Source organism: Tupaia chinensis, unplaced genomic scaffold (assembly GCF_000334495.1).
Source record: "Tupaia chinensis unplaced genomic scaffold, TupChi_1.0 Scaffold144276_1, whole genome shotgun sequence".
Classification (NCBI taxonomy): Eukaryota; Metazoa; Chordata; class Mammalia; order Scandentia; family Tupaiidae; genus Tupaia; species Tupaia belangeri.
The window spans coordinates 5,393,706-5,413,642 of record NW_006204133.1 but is presented as its reverse complement, the minus strand read 5'-3'; the positions used below and the strand labels follow the sequence as shown (position 1 = coordinate 5,413,642).

General features: G+C 43.4%; 2 protein-coding genes and 1 non-coding gene across 5 annotated transcripts in view; 2 read left to right on the top strand and 1 right to left on the bottom strand.

The window, feature by feature from the left end:
- RNF149 (ring finger protein 149) overlaps positions 1–5,774 on the top strand; it is a 37,809-nt gene extending 32,035 nt beyond the window's left edge. Inside the window, exons 8-12 of one of the 3 annotated variants that reach the window (XR_003547534.1) lie at positions 6–98; positions 659–754; positions 2,304–2,463; positions 4,301–4,348; positions 4,578–5,774. The gene's annotated coding sequence lies outside the window, so the exon portion shown is untranslated. Of the gene's footprint in view, positions 1–5; positions 99–658; positions 755–2,273; positions 2,464–4,300 lie in introns of all 3 variants that reach the window. The other 2 variants (XR_003547535.1, XR_003547533.1) reach the window with 2 other exon arrangements.
- Positions 2,540–2,653, top strand: LOC114005701 (small nucleolar RNA SNORD89). The gene has a single exon (XR_003547541.1). It is a non-coding gene; the product is annotated as a small nucleolar RNA SNORD89 (small nucleolar RNA).
- A 164-nt stretch (positions 5,775–5,938) lies between the features above and the next one.
- CNOT11 (CCR4-NOT transcription complex subunit 11) overlaps positions 5,939–19,937 on the bottom strand; it is a 33,701-nt gene continuing 19,702 nt past the window's right edge. Inside the window, exons 3-9 of the mRNA XM_006166615.3 lie at positions 19,416–19,936; positions 17,711–17,875; positions 13,950–14,102; positions 10,933–11,135; positions 9,494–9,696; positions 6,543–6,639; positions 5,939–6,457 (exon numbers count right to left, since the gene is read on the bottom strand). Coding sequence (XP_006166677.1) covers positions 6,260–6,457; positions 6,543–6,639; positions 9,494–9,696; positions 10,933–11,135; positions 13,950–14,102; positions 17,711–17,875; positions 19,416–19,936 — 1,540 coding nt within the window. The 3' untranslated portion in view covers positions 5,939–6,259. The remainder of the gene's footprint in view (positions 6,458–6,542; positions 6,640–9,493; positions 9,697–10,932; positions 11,136–13,949; positions 14,103–17,710; positions 17,876–19,415; position 19,937) is intronic.

The window sequence follows — 19,937 nt, the reverse complement described above, 5'->3', positions numbered from 1 at the left end:
TATAGGTCAGGGAGCCTGCGCTGTGCATTTTGTGAGGGGACTAAATGCAGGCACCCTGCTCGCTCTCACTTGCTGGTGTTGGACATCAAAGAATATAGGTTTGTTTGTTTGTTTTTTAAAGTTTTGCTACAGGGTACATATGCTTACCAGAGAGAGAGAGATGGAGAAAAAGAGAGAAAGCACCCCACAGCGGGGATGACCACACCACCGTCCCTTCTCCTCCCTTCTCCTCTCGAGATTTTGGGCATGCTTGCACACATGTCTGGCGAGTTGTTTTTCAAGCCTCTGGGTCCAGGACTTAAACTGCATAGTCAGCCATGTGGGATCCAGCTGCCTGAACTACCATACCACCTCATTGGCCTGAGGACTTATTTTAAGAGTACAGAATTATAGTCCTGTTTGGTTTCTAAACTAGTTACTGTGAATATCTATTTTGTAGGCAAAAATTCATATTTATTGAGTAAAATATAATTTAAAAACTAAAAATAATGAATCCCTATAACTTACTCTCTCAAGTTATTTACCACACACATACTGATTCTAGCAGCTCAGTGAAATACTCAGTGAGTAGCTGCACGATCAGACTCTAGCCAGTGTCAATAAGAGGAGCTGTGGAAACAGGAAATTTGTCTGACTTCGAGTCTTTTTGTTTTAACAGACAGCGTCTGTTAACAGACCATAATGCCCATGGTCTCTGCAGTTCACCTTCTGTGGTTCAGTGTGAACAGGAAATATGTCCTTGATTCTATTCCAAGTAAGTTGCTTGCCCTTTGTCTTTTAAGGGACTTATTAGGGTAAAATAGTAGTTATTCTCTTAGCTAATGAAATCAGTGTTCAAGAATACTATGACAGATCAAGGTAAGTTGTTTTTTGTTTTGTTTTGTTTTGGGAGAGGTTTTTGCTATACGGTGTGTGCGCTGGCCAGACAGACAGAGACAGAAAGCGAGAAATCACCCCTTGGGGATTATGGCCACGTTGCAGTGCCTTCTCCTCCACTCTCCTCTCGGAATCTTGGGCACGCATGCACATGTGCCCGGCATGAATTTTAAGCCACTAGGTCTGGGACTCAAACTGCAGTTGACTACGTGGGAGTCCAGCAACATAGCCATTACGCTAACTGCTGGTCCCAAGGTAAGTTCTTTTTGATAATTACAGAAATGTGATTTCTTTATCTGCTATCAAATACATGTTGTCCTTTTTTTTTTAGATGGAGAAAGCACCACACCACAGTCTCTTCTCTATATCTCCATGCTGTGGGTACTTTGGGCACACAGATATGCACCCAGCATGTTTTTCAAGCTGCAGAGGCTGAGATTTGAACCACATGGTTGGCCATGTGGGATCCAGCTCATTAAACACTAGGACATGGCACTGGCTCCAAATAGGTTTTTCTTAATTCAAAAGTTTGAACACTAAATTATAAATAAAATAAGTTAGTAAATGAGTCTTAGCTCTAGAAACAGAAGGGTTTTTCTTGTTGGTTTTTTGGATTATTTTTTTTAAGAAAGATTTTTGCTATAGGGTGTGTGCACTCACCAGACAGACAGAGAGACAGAAGAGGAGAAATCACTCCCTGGGAGGATGGCCATGCCACAATCCCTTCTCCTCCATTCTCCTCTGAGGACTTTGGGCATGCCTGGCGTGAATTTTAAGCTGCCAGGTCCAGACTCAAACTGCAGTCAAATACATGAGAGTCCAGTGACATAATCATTATGACATCTGCTGGTCCCCAAAACATAAGTTTTTTTTTTTTTTTTTTTTGAGGGGTTTTTTGGCATGTGTGCTCGCCAGAAAGACAGAGACAGACAAGACAGAAAGCGAGAAATCACCCCCTAGGGGGGATGCCACGCCATAATCTCTTCTCTATTCTCCTCTCGGGATCTTGGGCACGCGCATACACGCACCCATTTGAGTTTTAAGCCACCAGGTCCGGGACTCGAACCGCGGTTGACTACATGGGAGTCCAGCAACATAGCCATTATGCTAACTGATGGTCCCAGAAGTTTTTGATACCAAATAGAAATTTAGAAAAAAGGAAGTCTTCAGTACTTTGAGTTTCCTTTGATAGATTTTTGAGATGTAAATAAGTACAATAAAGAATCAACAGAATTTTGCCAAAACTTTAAAGTTTGATAAGATAATGGGAATTGGGGGAATGTAGATGAGTATACTAAATCAGAGACTTCATTATAGTTTGGCTGTATTATTTGTGGCAGTAATTACTTTCTTAACAATTGGCATGAAAGCGTTAGTGCACATGTAATTTAAAACAGTATTCTTTTTTTTTAACATTGAAAACATAGGTGGCAGCATGAAAGAAGCTGAGTGTCCGTGACCATGCTGCCTGACCCTGCCTTCCTGTCTGGCTTCTTCACTTCTCAGTGTGCAGACTGATGGTCCAGGCTTCCCCGCGGAAAACCACCAAGGGCCAGAGAGGTGCAACAACGTGGCGCCATTTGGCAGGTAATAATTTCTCCCATGCTATCTTTTTAGGGACCTTGAACATACAGCCTTTCTTGGAAAATTGCTCCTTGGAGCTGCTGAGGAATGATGACAATAAAAGGCCGAATTGCAGTGTGTCCTATAGCAGTTTGCTCTCTCTGGGCACACGATGACAAAATCTCCTGAAGCGAATCTCTGGTCTGACCTCAGTAACGGGTTGGAAGTTCATGCCACAGGAAAGCTTTCCCAATGGGGCATTCCTACAGCTGCACTATTTCTTTTTAAGCTTTTTTTCCATAGGGCACATGCACTTGCTGGAGAGAGACAGTAAAGGAAAGTGAGAAATCCCACCCACCTCGTGGGCATGGCCACTTCTCCCTTCTCCATTGTCCTCTCAGGACTTTGTGCACATATACACATGTCCCTGGTGTGGTTCTCAAGCTACTGGGTCAGGGACCAGAACTGCATTTGCCCCTGTGGACGTCCAGTGCTTTTAACCACCACACTACTTGCAGTCCTCAGCAGCATTCTTTGTGAGAAAAAATACTCAGTGATCCTCAGACAACGGTGGGGCTTAAGTGGATAGTAAATAACTGTGTACCGTAAGGTAAACTTAGCAGATCAAGAACTGCTAGTCATACAGAAAATAATAGACCTTCAGGGACAGGTGTGTGCCCATTAGATGAAATAACCAGTGTAACCAAGTTCCCAGTAAGATAGCCTCGTTGGCAAGTCTCTTTTGAGCACATTATTTCCTCAATGAAGACCGAAACCCACGTGGATTAACTAGAACTTGGAGTGAGTATCTAGTCTAAAGCGTTTTCTGTGGGTTCGGTGATTTACTGAAGCACAGGATGTTGGCTTGAACCAAAGCTAGTTTTACAAGGTGCTGCTGTGACTCAGCATGTGTGCAAAGCCATCTACACTTTTTCCAGCTAGTTTATTTTCCAAAGATTTACAAGTATCTGTCAGCATTTCATTTTCAAAAATAGTAGTATTTGGATGACTGGTTACAAAAGTAAGATTTCTACAATGTCATAATCAGCCATGCAACTAGAGATTTGCCCTCTTTAAAACTAGAGCAAAGCATAAATTGTGAATTGAAAGGGTATTTGCATTCCTTTCATTTAGAGTTCATTCCTTTCAGTTGTAGGCTTGGTGATGGGCTGATGGGAAACTTGGGCCCGGCAGTACTTCCTGTGAACTGACTCTAGTTGTCAAATCCTTGTGTCTTAGGGATCTTCCTAAGAACAGCAGTGACTGCATAAAAAGACCAGATGTCAAATGCAATCAGTAAAATGTCTTAGTAGATTCTAGAATTTTAACAATTATGTAATAAAGTTCTTCCTATATATTAATTTCCCAGATACCCTAAGAATGTTATAGGGACATCAAAATACCATTTAAAGTAGACATGTCTCACCATCATCTTCTGTGGGAATGTGAATCCATGTGTATAAAAGTGTGCTACTTAAAATTAGGTATAAATGTTTATGAACTTTTTTTTGTTTTGAGAGATTGTTGGTATAGAGTGCATATACTCGCCAGAGACAGCAAGAAATCACCCCCTAGGTGGGTATGGCCATGCCATAATCCCATCTCCCCTCCGATTTTGGGCATGCACGCACACATCTGGCTGAGTTTCAAGTGCTGGGTCCAGGACTCAAACTGTATTCCGAGACGTGGGAGTCTGGCATCTTAACCACTATGCCACATGCTGGCCTGTTAGTGTACTGTTAAAGAATAAAAAATGAGTAATGCTATTTCTATAAAGATATTTAAGAGTAATAAACATGTAAAAAGTATTTGAATAGCATATTTTAGGTTCCCAAACTTTTTTTTTTTTCTTTTTGGACAGGTGATTTGAAGATATATCAAAGCTAGAAACTGGATCTAGGAATTCAAGGTGCTTTAACATGACAGTTAAATTGAACTCTGTTGATGATACTTCAAAGTTGATTGTAGTTTTCTTTTACTTTTGGTAAACCTACTTTTAAACATGCTTCGGCAAGAACCTTTCATTGGTGTTGTATATGTAAATCTTGACTGTTTTATTTTGTATGAAATTGTTCTCTAAACAGAAGTACTCTTTGTAAGCTATTTAAAATCAATTTGAAAATCTTCCCTCTTTCAAGTAAACACCAGTACTTGTGGATGATGAGAGTACGTGGTTCGGAATTAACATACTGAAACTTGTAACCCACAAACCATCAAGTGCAGCACTTCTGCAGTCATTTCCAGACATCGCAGAAGTGAAGTCTGAGTTGCTGTATGCACCTATCCCCAACTGAGGTTACAGGTGGGGACATTCTGCCTTGTTTCAGCTCTCACTGCAAACAAGTGTCTTTTTCACAGTGTGTTTAGTGCCATGTTTTGTATTTGCATATTTTTTTGTTGGCAAAGTGGTTTGAAATGGCCCACAGGTGTCATGAAGAGCCATCTGCTGTTCTGAGCTCAACAAGGTTGTGCTGTGCCTTAGACAAAACGTGTGTCAGATAATTGTCATTCAGCATGAGTTGTTATGCCAGCAAATAGTGGGTCCCAGTCATTTACCATGGAGCAAACTTCTTTAACCAATGCTAACATGTCAAACAGTGATGCCACTTTTAGGCACTGAGAAATCAGTCTTGCTGCAATCATTTTAGCTGTCTGAAGACAGTCCCCCATTCTCTAGGTGTTAAGCCATTATCTCCTCTATATGAAACATGCTGATTTTTGCAAACCCTTAGTTTAATAAGAGCAGCTAAAGCACACAGTGTTACAAATCTAGGAGTACTGCGTTACAAGGTTGGTACTTGTATTCATTTTTAAATCACTAGGTTTGGTTTAACTTTTGCTAGGCATTAGACTGGAGGGTAATTCATGTTGAACAAGACTATTTCCTTATAAACATGCTTTGGAAGTGCCTCAGTAAAAGGATTTTTCATGATTTCTTCAAGTAAAAGATACATCAGATAATGGAGTTGGTAAGAAAACTTTAATAGGAGGCACTGTTGTCCAAAATAACATGGGAGGTGAGAGCCCACTCAGCCACCCTGCTCGCCTGCTTCTCAAAAGCACATCTACCCTCCACAGATGGGAAGTGGAGACCCCTCAGCAGGCACTGTACAGGCCAGTTCCCAGTGGTGACACAGCCTCCCAAAGCACTGACTGATAAAAGCTGTCTCAGACCAAGAACAGAAGACCATCTCAAGAAAAAAAAGAGGTGATGATCCCAGCCATCACAGCCCCAAAAAAGGTTTCTAAGAGTTCTCATGTTTATAAGCGGCCCCAAAATGTATGTATTCTGTTGTCTGTGAAGTCCCCACCCCAAGGATAAAGTTGCTTTACAAGCTCGTCCCTGATTCAGACTGCGCTTAAGGAGAGCTACACACAGAAGCACACTGGTTACCACTTGATCACCACCAGCAGCTGCTTTCACCTCAAGGGCAGTATCACAAAGTCTCAAGAATGTTTTCATTTGCTCTCATTAAATACTTTGAATGTTGCAACCTTCAGAAAACTAGATTCCCAACTTTTCAGAAGTTCTAGTAGTTCATCCTTTAGCAAAACCAGGCACTGTGTTCTGCAGTGCTGAGAAACCTCGTCTTATTTTTTGCGGTCACTTTTCGGGGTAACCGTTTCTCACCAGGAAGACAAATTTTTTTCAAGTTCTTACCCAAATTCAGCTAAAGGAAAAGGTCATCCAAGAAAGCAAAACTGCTTTAAGTAGATACAAAATATTGTTTATATGCATTAGACCAAGCAATCCACTCAGGATTTTAACAGTTTGAAGAATTAAATCACAGTACAGCTGACAATGGGTAGCTCTGATGTGTTATTTGGACATTTTGGTCTCAGAAGGTGTCTCCCCAGTATCCAATGTCTTCAATAACCGGAAAAGGCCAGCAGCTTCTCGTATCCTACTGAATTCAATACAGAAAGCCTGCACTTCTATAAACAAGTCCTGTACGTTAATAATTTTGTTACGTATCAAGGATTGGAGAAAGACACACACAAGACGTACCAAGCGATTCTAAAAAAAAGAGAGAAAATACATTTTAGTATACCCATCTTCCTGGAAAGTATTTATAAAATTTACAAAAATTTCTGTTACGCACCTGCATATATTTATCCTTAATTTGTTCACAAGTAGAGATACAGTTTGAGATATAAAGGTGAATAAATTCAGGAGGTAGATCAACAGCTGTTGTTAGTCTATTTAAAAAAAGAAAGAAATTTGGGCTGTCAATTTTATTTGTTAATGTTACAATAGTTCACCATAAAGTCTAAAATGTCCTTTGATCTTTTGGTGAAAATTTTTGATATGTGACCCTAGTTTAAAGTATATTTTAAATATACAGATAAAATGGAGATCCATACCCCCCTCTCCTTGAGTGACTCTCACTTTTCCTGTCTGTACTTAGCCTTACACATTGAAATTACTCACAAAGCAAATGTTTCCGTTTTAAGCACTATGTCCCCAAGTGTTCTTGGCTATCATGGTTTAATATCTTTCAAGTTGCAATAACCTTGGCAATTATTGGGTAGTCAGAAAAGTCATAATGGGGACCAGCAGGTGGCGTGGTGGTTAAGGTGCTAGACACTCGCACATTGGCAACCATGGTTCAAGTCCTGGACCTGGTGGCTTGCCTTCTCATTTTCACACACACACACACACACACACCCCGTATGTGTCTCTCTGGTCAAATTAAAATAAATGAATAAATTAAATTTTTTTAAAAAGTCATAATGTCTTTTTCTGTTTTCTATACAAAAATATGTCATGACTTTTCTGATGACTCAAATACTCACTTTTTTAATAACTTACTAAATCTCTATAATGTATGGGGGGGTAGGTCTTCAAAAAGTTCTTGGAAAATGCACATTATAGAAAAACTGCACATGGCTTTCAATTTTTTTTTGTACCAAAATGAACATTTTAATTCCATTTTCATGACCTTGTGTAACTCCATGAGAGGCAGAAAGAGGTATGCAAACAGTACAACAGATAGCCAAGAATAATATGAGAAGACTTGGAGGAAAGCCTTCAAGAGCAAGTGACTTAAACTGAACCTAAGAAGTGTTCCTGTCCTCCATTCTCCTCTCAGGATCTTGGGCACACACACACACGCACCCAGCGTTGAGTTTTAAGCCACTGGGTCCGGGACGCGAACCGCGGTCGACTACGTGGGAGTCCAGCAACATAGCCATTACACTAACTGCTGGTCCCCCTGTTAACTGGGTAAACTGCATAAAGACTTGGAACCAGGCAAGGTACAGGCAAGGTACATGCCAGCACACAATGGGAAAGACCTGGCTGGGATGTAACGAGCCGTGTGATGGTGACTCAGGGTCGGATTTGAGTTTTGAAGGTCAAGACTGGTTTTCCAAAGGGTTCCATGGAATGCTGGGGTGGGGGAAGTAGAGGGGAAGTGGGAATTCCATGCTGACTGCTGAGGTAGTCTGGGAAATGCTGAGTCTCATTAAACAGGGTTTGCTGTTGAAAAGCATTTGCCACTATGCTAAAGTGTACATTCCCCAAAGCAGACTCTAAACCTCTTCTATACTTAGTGACCTTGAAACACTCTCCCATAAGACACACAGAAACTAGTGCTCCAAGAAAGGGCTGCTGCAGTCACTCGAGATCTGTGTGTCAGCAGTAAGTCTGTTTCACACTCGGGGACAATGCACTGTGGTGAACCGGGAGAGACAACACGGCCTTGTCCTCGAAGGTCCACCATACGGATAAGTGATGCACAAACATCTGGAAAGACAGTAACTGCTACGAGAGCACAGGCAGGGGTTAGAGGTAAGCATTCCGAACTTGCTCAATCCCTAGGACTTGAATAGAATTCAGCCACTGAAGGAGTGAGTGAGTCTGGATGAAAGAGGGAGGAAAGGCAGAAATGAGGCAGCATGTTTTCGATAAGCAGCTAGCCAGTTTTGCCAGTGCAAGCAGAAACATTAAAAATTAATTAAAAAACCTGTTGCCCCCTCCCTCTCTTACCCTCGGAAAACCACACGGGTACACATTTGTAGCCATTCAGCTTCCACCCAGGCTACTTTTCACCAGCCAACTGACAACACATTCTTCAGCTCAGTTTTCAAGTAGGTTTAAAAAAAAAAAATCCCTAACCTACAACAATGTGGTGGTGGTTAACTGCCTGGTACTCAAGAGATTTTGCCACAGACTAGAAGGATCATATAATTTACCCCAAACAGGCCACCACATGAAAGGCAGTTCAGGATACAAGCCTCAATCCGAACTGCCAGGCGAACCTGGACCCAAGGCCACCTACATGTAAACACCATAAAAATAAGACAGATGGCTCTCAAGCCAACCCCCTCAGGCCTTGTAATTTATCTAATATATTTGTAAGAGGGCGGAGGAGGTGCAGTGGTAAGGCTGAACCACATGAGAAGTTTCCAGGTTTACACCAGAGAGCTCTGCGTACACCAGGCACACACATGCTCATGGTCCAGGGCTGGCTTGGCGTGGCTGTGGTGTCAAGACCCCGTTGGGTGTACTGTATCATGCCTCCCTCCTACCCTGCCCCATCTCGTGCATGGGTGAAATTAAGCCCCGTGTAAGGAAAGTAATACACGAGAGTGCTGTACAGAGCACATACAGAAGGGGGCGCTGCGCCACTTCCCTGACAGGGACAGCGGACTAAGGTGGCTCGGACTGAAAGGTCACGAAGACTGCATGGCTCCACAATGGCATTCCAGGATCTCTCAGCTCTCAAGACCCACACTTTTCCATACTGTGCTGGCAGTCATTAGGAAAAAACAGCTAGTATATTACCTATTTTGTATGAGGTAAAGAAGATACAACTATGCAGAGGGAAATAAATGTCATTTATGCTAGATATGTTCAAAATGCTGTCCTCTGAGTTCTTACTCAGGGATGCTAAGCTCACATGCAGTGAACACTGCTGGCCCAGATCATTTCGTTAATGGGTTATCTTAGGCTACCGATATCAGAACAGGTGTTCAGTTTGTCCCTTACAGCCATTTAGTCAGGATCTGTTGTAGATTCTCCACACATCTGATCAAAGAGGGAACTTACCGATTCACAACTTCCATCGAATGTAAGGACATGTCCATGTTGACCAGGACAGAGAAATACTCCGTGATCTGACTTGACTGCATTAACTTCAGCAACATCTCTATGGCCACTAGAGGGTTGTTTTCCACCAGGTCAGGAAGCTTGGCTGGAGTGAGGCCAATATGGTAGACAAGTTTGGGATCTTTCTCCAACTCTCCAAGGAGCTAATAAGCAACCACCAAATATTTAGAGAGAAAGGTTCTTGAATCAAATTAGAAAAAAATTTCCATATTTAGAAAAACAAGTATTTTACATATAAAGCTATAAAATTTATCTGTACTAATTGCATAAATTTCTTCCCTCGAATCCATAATCACCATGTTTTCAAATTTACATTTAAAGTGTGAAGATATTTAAACACATTCACGATCTTTTATAGACATGCTAGTGATTCCTCTTCCTGGACCTGCAACAAGACTCCATATTATATGTATGGCTGGGTACAATAATGTCTGGTGGTAACAATGTCATCACCCTCAGTCCTTTGTAGAATTTTTCTTTCATTTATTAATAACCAACACTAGCCTAAATCACCATCTAGTCCCCAAAGCACAAATCACAGAGAATCAAGGAACATCAGAAAAAGCCTCCCTCCTCACTCCCCCATCAGGACAGGGACAGTGGCCACTCGGGTCACCAGCAAGTAGGGTCAAGTCACACCCACACTTTACAATTCAAGTAACTGTATCTTCAAAAACAATGTTTTTGTCCTGCCAAGTAAGTACTTTTTCTGTTTCTGTGCCCTTTTCCTTATCTACTTCATGCCACAGTGGACTGTTTCAGGACGGTCCACTGAGTAAAATGAACTACAACCACAACGGTATTTTGGGTGAACTAAATTGGTAATGTCAATCGATTCTGAGAAATTCTAACTTGAAAGTACCCAAACTGAATAAAATTCAACAATCAGAAACCTGCTATGAGGGTCTCGTTGCTTTTTCCTAAGGGAAGTCATGCAGTCATACACCTGGAAGCATCAGGAGCCATTTTTAATCTTGAATCCACCAGGGACCAGCTGTGTAATGGCTGGTTCCCCTTCCCTGGGCCTCACTTTCCCCTTCTATAAAACATGGAGGATTCCACTTTCCTCAGAAGAGCTGTTGCCCAGCCACAATCTAACAATGCACATGAAGGGCCTGGAGGGCATATGGCGGGAGCCTGGTTCTGATCTCCCTCTCCTAGGGGCAGAGTGGCCAATGAAAGCTAGACCCCTTTGTCAGCAGACCCTGCCCCACCAGAGCAAAATTTCCCAGAGTAAAGGCAGCACACTGCGGGGACCCGGAGACCTTGGGATCTTCTTACTGCTGGCTCATACTAGAATAGGGCTCATGATCACTTTATGAAGAACCAGAATAAACTCTGGGTAGATTAAAGATAAGAAAATGTTTCCAAGTACATGCCTGTGTTTGCTGGGGAGAAGATAAGGGGCTTTTAAAGGCTTTGGCCATTATTCGCTTGATCTCCACACCTGTGCTGTTCTTAACGCACATTGATTTATCCCATTGGATCGTGTGATCAGGCTCCGTGGGATTTAGCCATGCCAATTCGTCCTCACAGATGTGGAGTGGAGGTGGTGGACGAATAAACTCTGGCCGAAAATGGCCTGTAAAGAAAGCAGTAAGATTTGACTGTTTCTCAGAACGCTAACATCAGTACACATAACACACACAGTCCACTTCATTAAGTCGCAAACGCCTCTTTAATAAGGACTACCTGAAGAAACAGGAACAATAGCGAAAGTCAGGGTTTCACACACTACAAAGTGAAGGAGGAAAAAGCAACACAAAAAAAGCACAATGTAACAGCAGGTACCAGAGGAAAGAATGACTGTGAGCTGACCACTCTGAATTCAAGCATGACTACCACCCATAGCAACCAGACCCTATCAGCAGACCCGGACGCACTCCTTGCCCTCCTCACCCCATGCTTAGTTACCACCACTTTGTTCAGAGACCACTGTGGGTTGTACTAGTTTTATCTTTGCAGCTTATGACTTTCAAGTGCCAAATTACATGGAGATGAAATGGCAAAGGGAGAAAAAGTATAGTTAACGTTAGACGTTTCCGACTGTATCGGCGAGACTTGTGTAAATCCATCAACTCTCTAATACCACATTCATTTCCATAAAAGTACAAGAGGAAAGTGAAGTGACTCAACGCTTAGCTGTTTCATAAAACCACACTGACCCCTAAGGGACAAGCCTACTAAAATAAACACAGGCTAGGACTTCCACTCAGCCACCCTCCCACCTTACTTGGGTTCCCAAATAGGGCAGACGGTGGTTTATTACTATCCTGGACTAGCTTATTGGATCCTCTATTTCCTGGCTAAAGATCATTACTGTATCTTAAACATCTTCACTGTCTTTACACAGGACTAGCATCTTAATTGCTCTTTAAACCACCTAGAAAAATAAAGCTTTTCCCACTTTATGAGAAATACTACATATGTGATAAAGTGCCTATGAGGTGGGGAGGCATAGCGTTTCCTAGACTCACTTATTAAACGTGATGTGCTTCTCATACACCCTCCTAGTGGCCCATGCAACTCAAAGTCCTGCCTCAGACAGTATTATAGAAACCATTACATTCTGTGGACGTGGAGACACACTTGTGAGTAGCTGAAACTTCAAATAGTAAACCCATTTATGCCAAAAAATCTACTATAAATCCAATGGTATAAAAAGTATGTGGGCCAGCCTGTGGTTTGGTGGTTTAAAATGGCCACATCCCACCTGGCTGACTGTACAGAGTGCATCTTGGACTGATGGCTTGAGAAGCACATCAGACATATGTTCATGTGTGCCCAAAATCCCAAAAGAAGAGAGAGAGATGCAAGAGAAGGGACTGTTCTATGGCCATGGCCCATGGGGGTAGGGAGTGCTTTTCTATCTCTCTGGCAAATAAAGTCACCATGTAAGCTGCAAACTCCTCATATTATTGGATCGTTGGAAAAGTCATGATGCATTTTTTTTTCTTTGCTAAAGACCCAATTTAGAGAACAAGTTATCCCTAAACAAAAAACATGCTTTGGGACCAGCAGTTAGTGTAATGGCTATGTTACTGAACTCCCATGTAGTTGACCGCAGTTCGAGTCCTGGACCCGGTAGCTTAAAACTCACGCTGGGCGCTTTCTGTCTCTGTCTGTCTCTCTCTTTCTGGCGAGCACACGCGCCCTAGAGCAAAAAAAAAAGAAAAAAGAAAAAGAAAACACCTCTACAAAAAGCATGCTTTCACTACTAAAACCACAGAGCCTAAAATAACTATATTATTTCAAATTTAATAGGTTTTTTTTTTTTTAGAGGTTTTTGCTATAGGGAGTGTGCGCTCGTCAGACAGACAGAGACAGAGAGACAGAAAGCAAGAAATCACCCCCCAGGGGGGATGGCCATGCCGCAATCCTTTCTCATCCATTCTCCTCTCGGGATCCTGGGCACACACGCACATGCACCCGGTGTGAGTTTTAAGCCACCGGGTTCGGGACACGAACCTCAGTCGACTACATGGGAGTCTAGCGACATAGCCATTACGCTAACTGCTGGTCCCTAGGATTTTTTTTTTAAATGAAAGTAAATGAGAGATGTAAGGGTCCAGCCATAATGGCACATGCTGAATGCTGCTGCTCAGCAGGCTGAGGCCACATGGGAGCCCAGGTTCGGTTCCCAATCCTCAAAAGCTGGGCATGGGGGACCAGCAGATGATGAGGCAGTTTTGTCACTGGGCTCCCACATGGCCAACCACAGTTCGAATCCTGGATCCCATGGCTTCAAACTCACACTGAACTTATGTGCTTGTGTGCCAAAGATCCCAGGAGGAAAACAGATGAGTAGGGTCTATGGTATGGCCATGCGGGGGGGGGGTGACTTCTCACTTTCTATCTCTCTGTCTATCCAGTGAGTGCATGATGTGCCCTATAGCAAAAATCTCTCCAAGGGGAAAAAAACAAAAAAAAAAGGGCAGGGCATGGTAGCATGTACTTGTGGTCCCAGCTGCTCAGGAGGCTGCAAAACTTCGTCAAACACCACATACATTCACGTATGAGCACAAATACACCACACACAAACTCACACGAAGATCTAAGATCAGGAAAACTTTAAAATGGAGAATGAAAATGGTAAGATTACAAGAGAGGTATAAAATAAAATAGCAGTAGAGTCTACAAAAATAGACTCATTTCAGTAAAATCAAAATTTTATCTTCAGGTATGCTTATGATAGCTACGTAATAAACAACTAGGTATATAATTTTTTTTAAAAAAACTAATTTTCACTGAGTATCTCTACTAGATTCTAGACACTATAGTACAAAGTTTCACATTCAATTCAAGTACCAGTGAAAATAAGATTTCTCAAAAACAGACATTCCAGGAGATGCTGACAAACTAAAACCAAAAGTATAAAATTTATATATATACCTACTTTCAATAGGTGGCTTTGGTCCACTGACTAGAGCTTCTGTGATCTGAGAAGCAACAGAGCTATCAAATCCAGAATTGGAGGAATCGGGGTCTGGGTCACTGAGAATGCTGGGGAAGCTGGCTTTACTTTGGGTTGGCAGTTCAGACTGACGTTCTGAAAAGAGATACGAGACATTTTTAAAACTGAGGGCACCATAAGGAGAGTGAACAGACAAGCTCCTACCTGGGAAAAACTGCAACACACACACGTACACAGAGCCAGATTCAGCATATGTATGCAAGTTTCAAACTCTTACAAATCAATTAAGAGAAAATCCAATAGAGGGAAAAAATGAACTAATGACGTTAAAAGGCATTTTACAAAAAGTCCAGTGTCACAGAGGTGGGAACTGGAGCTGGATAGAGTCAAAGAGGATTGATACTTTTTCCATTAGTAACCGGGTAAAATGCAGTTAAAACACAAGATACTATTACACACCCACCTGATGGGCAAAAATTAACCAACAAAACCAGAGCACATAAGGTCCTCACGCACTGCTGCTAGGGAAATAGCTAAGCAACTTTGGAAAATAGTACCCAGTAAAGCTTTGCAGCTGTATCTCTTCCCACTCAAGACACTCTCACACGTGTCCCAGAAGAATGTACGTGGACGTTTATGGTGGCAGTATGTCCATCAGCAGCACTGAAGATAAAGAACTTGAGATTCTACCGCATGAACGGGACATGACAGCAATGAGAGCAGTCACTGTGGTTATTAATACATGCCATCAACAGATTCTCTCAAATAACATCCAAGGGAGATTGCAGAACAATACGGTCCGACCCCATATATGCACTGCTCAAGGGCAGCAAAACTGTAGGCAGGTACAGGAGGCAAGGCCATAAAGCACACTGAAAAAGCTTATCACGAAAGTCAGGTGAGTGGGGTCAGCAGGAGACATAATGGTTAAAGTCCTGACTCCCACATGGCCAACCATGGTCTGAGTCCTGGACCTGGCAGCCTGAAACTCACGCCAGGGAAATGTGCGTACATACCCAAATCCTGAGAGAATGGTGGAGAAGGGATTGTGGCATGGCCACCCCCCCGGGGGATGATTCTCACTTTCTCTCTTTCTGCTGCCTCTCCAGCGAGCACATGTGCCCTATAGCAAAAATCTCTCAAAAGAAAAACAAAACAAAAAAAAGGTCAGGCAAGTGACACCAGAAACGTGAGTAGGAGCAGCAACAGGAAAAGACATGCAGGGAGCCACTAGGCCCTGAAAATATTTGTTTTCTTAACCTGGATGGCCGATGCAAAATATTCATTCTATTATATAATTTTTTAAATGTAAATGTAATGCTTTATGAATTGCCATATTTCAGATCTTGTCATTTTTTAAAAAACAGCTAAACTCCTGATTCAAAGAACTATAAAAGTCAATAAAAGATCATCAACCCAGTGGGAAAAAAGCCCAGGGTCATGAAAAGATACCTTTGACATACGACAAGAGGTTCAGCCTTATTCAATGAATACCAAGATGTTATTAACTACAATAAAATCTAACCTGCGATGCCCTTTTTCATCTCAGATTTTACTGAAATACAAAAAGATAACATATCATTGACCAAGACATAGGAAAAAAATTTAATTGGCAAATTGTGTAAAATAATTAGCAGGTGTCTGTCATAAATATTTAATAAAAAAAATTCTGGGGACCAGCAGTTGGCGTAATGACTATGTCAGTGGACTCCCATGTAGTCGACCGCGGCTTGAATTCACTCCAGGCACGTGTGCGTGTATGCGTGCGTGTGTGTATGCGTGCGTGCCCAAGATCCCAAGAGGAGAATGGAGGAGAATGGATTGCAGCATGACCGTCCCCCCTGGGGGGTGATTTCTTGCTTTCTATCTCTCTGTTTCTCTCTGTCTGGCAAGCGCACGTGCCCTATAGCAAAAACCTCTCCAAAAAAAAAATCTGAAAGGAACACTGCTGCTATTGACGGGGTTCAACTCCGCCCCTTGAAGTTATTATTGTCTGTTTCTTTAAAGCTGAGAAAATAGGACCTGCATCATCCCTAAGTGTATACAGCGTTGAGTCCACAAATGTCCCTGTAAGACGTGGATCTCAGGCCTCTGTGGCAGAGGTGTGGGTTCTGCCCTGGTTTTGGGCACTGTGAGAACGAATGCTCAGGACAGCTTCGGTCTCTGCCACCTCTGGGTCTGCTGGTACACTCCTTTCTGTGCTTGACACACCTTTCACAGGCTGACTCACGTCACGAGTTGGAAGGGAGCTCACACCTGACTCACTGTATTCATTACAGTGAGAAACTTGAGCCACCAGAATATACATCACCTCTGAAGACACCTAATGTGATTGAAATTGCCTATCACTTCTGTATCCAGTTTTCAAACTATCTTTAGGAAAACAATCATTTTACTTCTGTTCTTAGATCTATCTGCCACTAGTGGCTAATAAGTACTTCTGTGTACCTTCAACCTTCAGTGTTAAAAAGATTTCTTGGGGCTTCAGAAAATAACCACTGTTATAGTGTATTTTTTTAAATTATTTATTATTATTATTTAATTTGCTATAGGGCACATATGTTCACCAGAAAGAAAGAGGGAAAGCAAGCTGCCAGGTCCAGGACTCAAACTGCAGTCAGCCACGTGGGAGTCTAGTGCCTGTTATATTGTTAAACTCAATAGTTAAAAAGTGAGATTCAGGAGCCAGACTGTGGCCTAGTGGTTAAGGGAGCTGGATCCCATATGGCCAGCTACATCGTTTAAATCCTAAACCAGTGACTTGCAAAACATGCCAAGTACGTGTATACATGTGTTCAAAATTCCAACAGGAGGAAAAAAATGAAGGAGACAGGATTGTGGCATGACCATGCCCCATGAGAGGCAATTTCTCCCCCGTCCCACAGGTGCGAGTACTCTCTGGTAAATTTAAAAAAAAAAAGTGAGGGACTAGCAGTTAGTGTAATGGCTATGTCGCTGGACTCCCACGAAGTTGACCACGGTTCAAGTCCCGGACCTGGTGGCGTAAAACACGCCAGGCACGTGTGCGTGCGTGCCCAAGATCCCGAGAGGAGAATGGAGGAGAAGGGACTGTGGCATGGTCATCCCCCCTGGGGGGTGATTTTTTGCTTTCTGTCTGTCTCTGTCTGCCTGTCAGATGAGCGCACGCACCCTATAGCAAAAACCTCTCCAAAAAAAAAAAAAAATGAGATTCAGAATATTCCAAAAAACAGAAAGTTTATCAAAACATTTCACCTTCCAGCGAAAGCCAAATCTCACAGGTATAAGTCTAAGGTGAGGCATCATCAATACACTGCAGAACCAGCAAATGGCTGGGGGTTAAGGCAGTGGCCCTCACATGGCCAACTGCGCCACTGGAGTCCCAAACTTGGTAGTTTGAAAAACATGCTGGAAGGGGCCAACAGATGGGGTAGTTGTTATGTCACCAGACTCTCACATGGCCGACCACAGTTCCAGTCCCAGACCCAGTGGTTTGAAAAATCACACTGGGTGTCGTGTGCATGTGTGCCCAAGATCATGGGAGAAGAGACTTTTGACTTTCCTTCTCACATCTCTCTCTAGCAAGCACATGCACTTTATTGCAAAAATATTTGTTAAAAAAAGAAAAAGATCTAGTATTGAAACTACCTTTTTTGTAGAAGACACGGAACTTTTAACACACAACCTCATTCTAAGTAGAATACCTCCAGGAAAGAGGCCTGATGCTACCACCAAAAAATGCCCAACCACGGACTCCTCCTTACCGGCCAAGGCTAACTGGAGCCCACTAATGTCCACAGACTGGCCCATGTTCCCAACGTCCATGAGTGCAATCTGGCGAGGCGTCTTTTTGAAGAGTTCTCTTGGGGGTGCCAGCATTAGCTGGGAAAGGAAAAACTTTTCTGGTGGCGTTATAGGGGGTAAAAATCCTGTAAACAAAAATGTATAACGATTTCTCTAAGTGTTACTTTTACAAATTAACTTCAATTTGGTATAAATTAGCATTTGCTACTTGCCCCTTTGACCTACATATTTTTAAAGACAAGTTCCAGTTAACTAAGTACACATATAGAAATAGATATAGATATATATGCACTATGTAATTTAATATCTGACCTGAATTTCTATGATCTATGGCACTGTCAATGAGACTTCAGGTTTTGAAACTATTAAGATCTTAATTTTCGGAAGTGCCTCAATATCTGTAAGGGCTGAGGCCTATGTAGGCAAAAACAGATAGTGAAAACCACAGAGTTCAGAAATGCTTTTCTTTATTCTCTGCCAGTAACTGCTGGGAAAGTTGAGTAGAAGGCTGCCCTTAAATAAAGGTGTTTTAGGTCCAGAAAGGTGGTCAGACAGGAACTAGCCTTCTGTATGTGTTGGGGAGGGGATCAAATCTCTGGTATTAAGCCCCAAATCTGCTTTCTCCTTGATTTACTACAGCAGTATGCCCTGTTCTCCCACTGGGTAAGGGCTGTAAGATCACTGGTCCTTCCAGATCCCAGTATCACTACTCATCCTCTAGGGGCCTTCCTCTTCCAGGTAGGGCTCATTCCCTAGAGTAAATCTCCTAAAGCGTATGCTGCCTGAGCTTAAAAAGAAATGCAGTCTTGTATCTTCCCCACTGCTTCAAGTTCACCAAGGTTGAACAAGTGCATTATAAATAATATCCAGTGGTGGGACCAGTAGATAGCATGGATACATCGCTAGACTTTCACACAGTTATTGGCGGTTCAAGTCCCAGATCCAGTAGCTTAAAACTCATGCAGAGCAGGTGTGTGTGTGCATGTGTGTGTGTATGCATGCGTGCCCAAAATCCCAAAATCCGGGGAGAGGCCATCCCCGCTGGGGGTGATCTCTTGCTTTCTGTCTCTCTCTGTCTTTTCAGTGAGCACACATGCCCTAGAGCAAAAACCTCTCTTAAAAAAAAAAGAAATGAAAATATATATATATATATATATATCCAGTATAGTCCTACCTTTTCTACTCCAGACGTGAATCCAAGACTACCTTCCATCCTTTACCCCCATCACATGATCAAGGATTGCAGCTGCTAAGTCCCTTAAGTACTTTAATGTCTACTTCTCTACTACAACTTCCTTACGTTCTAAATTTTGACCTGCATTTACTGTCTCAGACTGAAACCGGATGCAGATCCAGGGTGTCATTACTTGTAACTTCACGCACCTGGGGACGGGGGGGCCATAAAAAGCTGAACATTACTTGAGACACTAAAAATGCCAATCCCTACACTGCACTGTAAAGTTTGATGGCTACAGGTAAGAAAAGTCACTTCTGGGGCCACGAGTTTTAATTAAGCTACCACCTCTGCATATTTTAGTTTTGTGGGGACGAGGGAAGGGATGATCATCTCAACAAGAGACTCCTGTGCCTCGCGGGAGAGCGCCCAAGGCGCGCAGTGGAAGCTGGCGACCCTAACTACCCGCGCTGCTCGCAGTCCCGGGGTACCTGAGAGCGGGGGCCGGTCGGGCTCCTGGCCGCCGCGGGCAGGCGGCGCGGGGTTGAGCAGGTGCGCGACGAAGCTGGCGGCGAAGGGGTTGGCGGCGAGCGGCTCGGTGCGGTACATCTCCCAGAGCAGGTAGAGCGCGGTGAGGCGCTGCGCCGCGCTGGGCAGCAGGTCGGGCTGCTGCAGCAGCATCACGAGCACCGAGCCCAGGCGGAAGTGGTCGGCCTTGCTGAAGTAGTGGTGGAAGGCGGTGGACAGGCCCTCGAACGTGCTGCCGCCGCCCGCCTCCTCCGAGATGATGCTCAGCAAGCTCGAGAGCTCCTTCGGTGTCAGGCTCATCCTGCCTGCGGGGCCGCCCGGGCCTCCGCTCCCCGGCCCGGGGCCGCCTGCTCCTCCTCTGCCGCCCGGGCCTCCGGGACCTCCCGGGCCGCTCCTCGACGCCGACCCGGCCGCTTCCCTGGCCCCCCTTTGCTCCGCGGCGGAGAGAAGACGGCCAGACGCCGCGCTCGCCCCGCCGCCGGGCC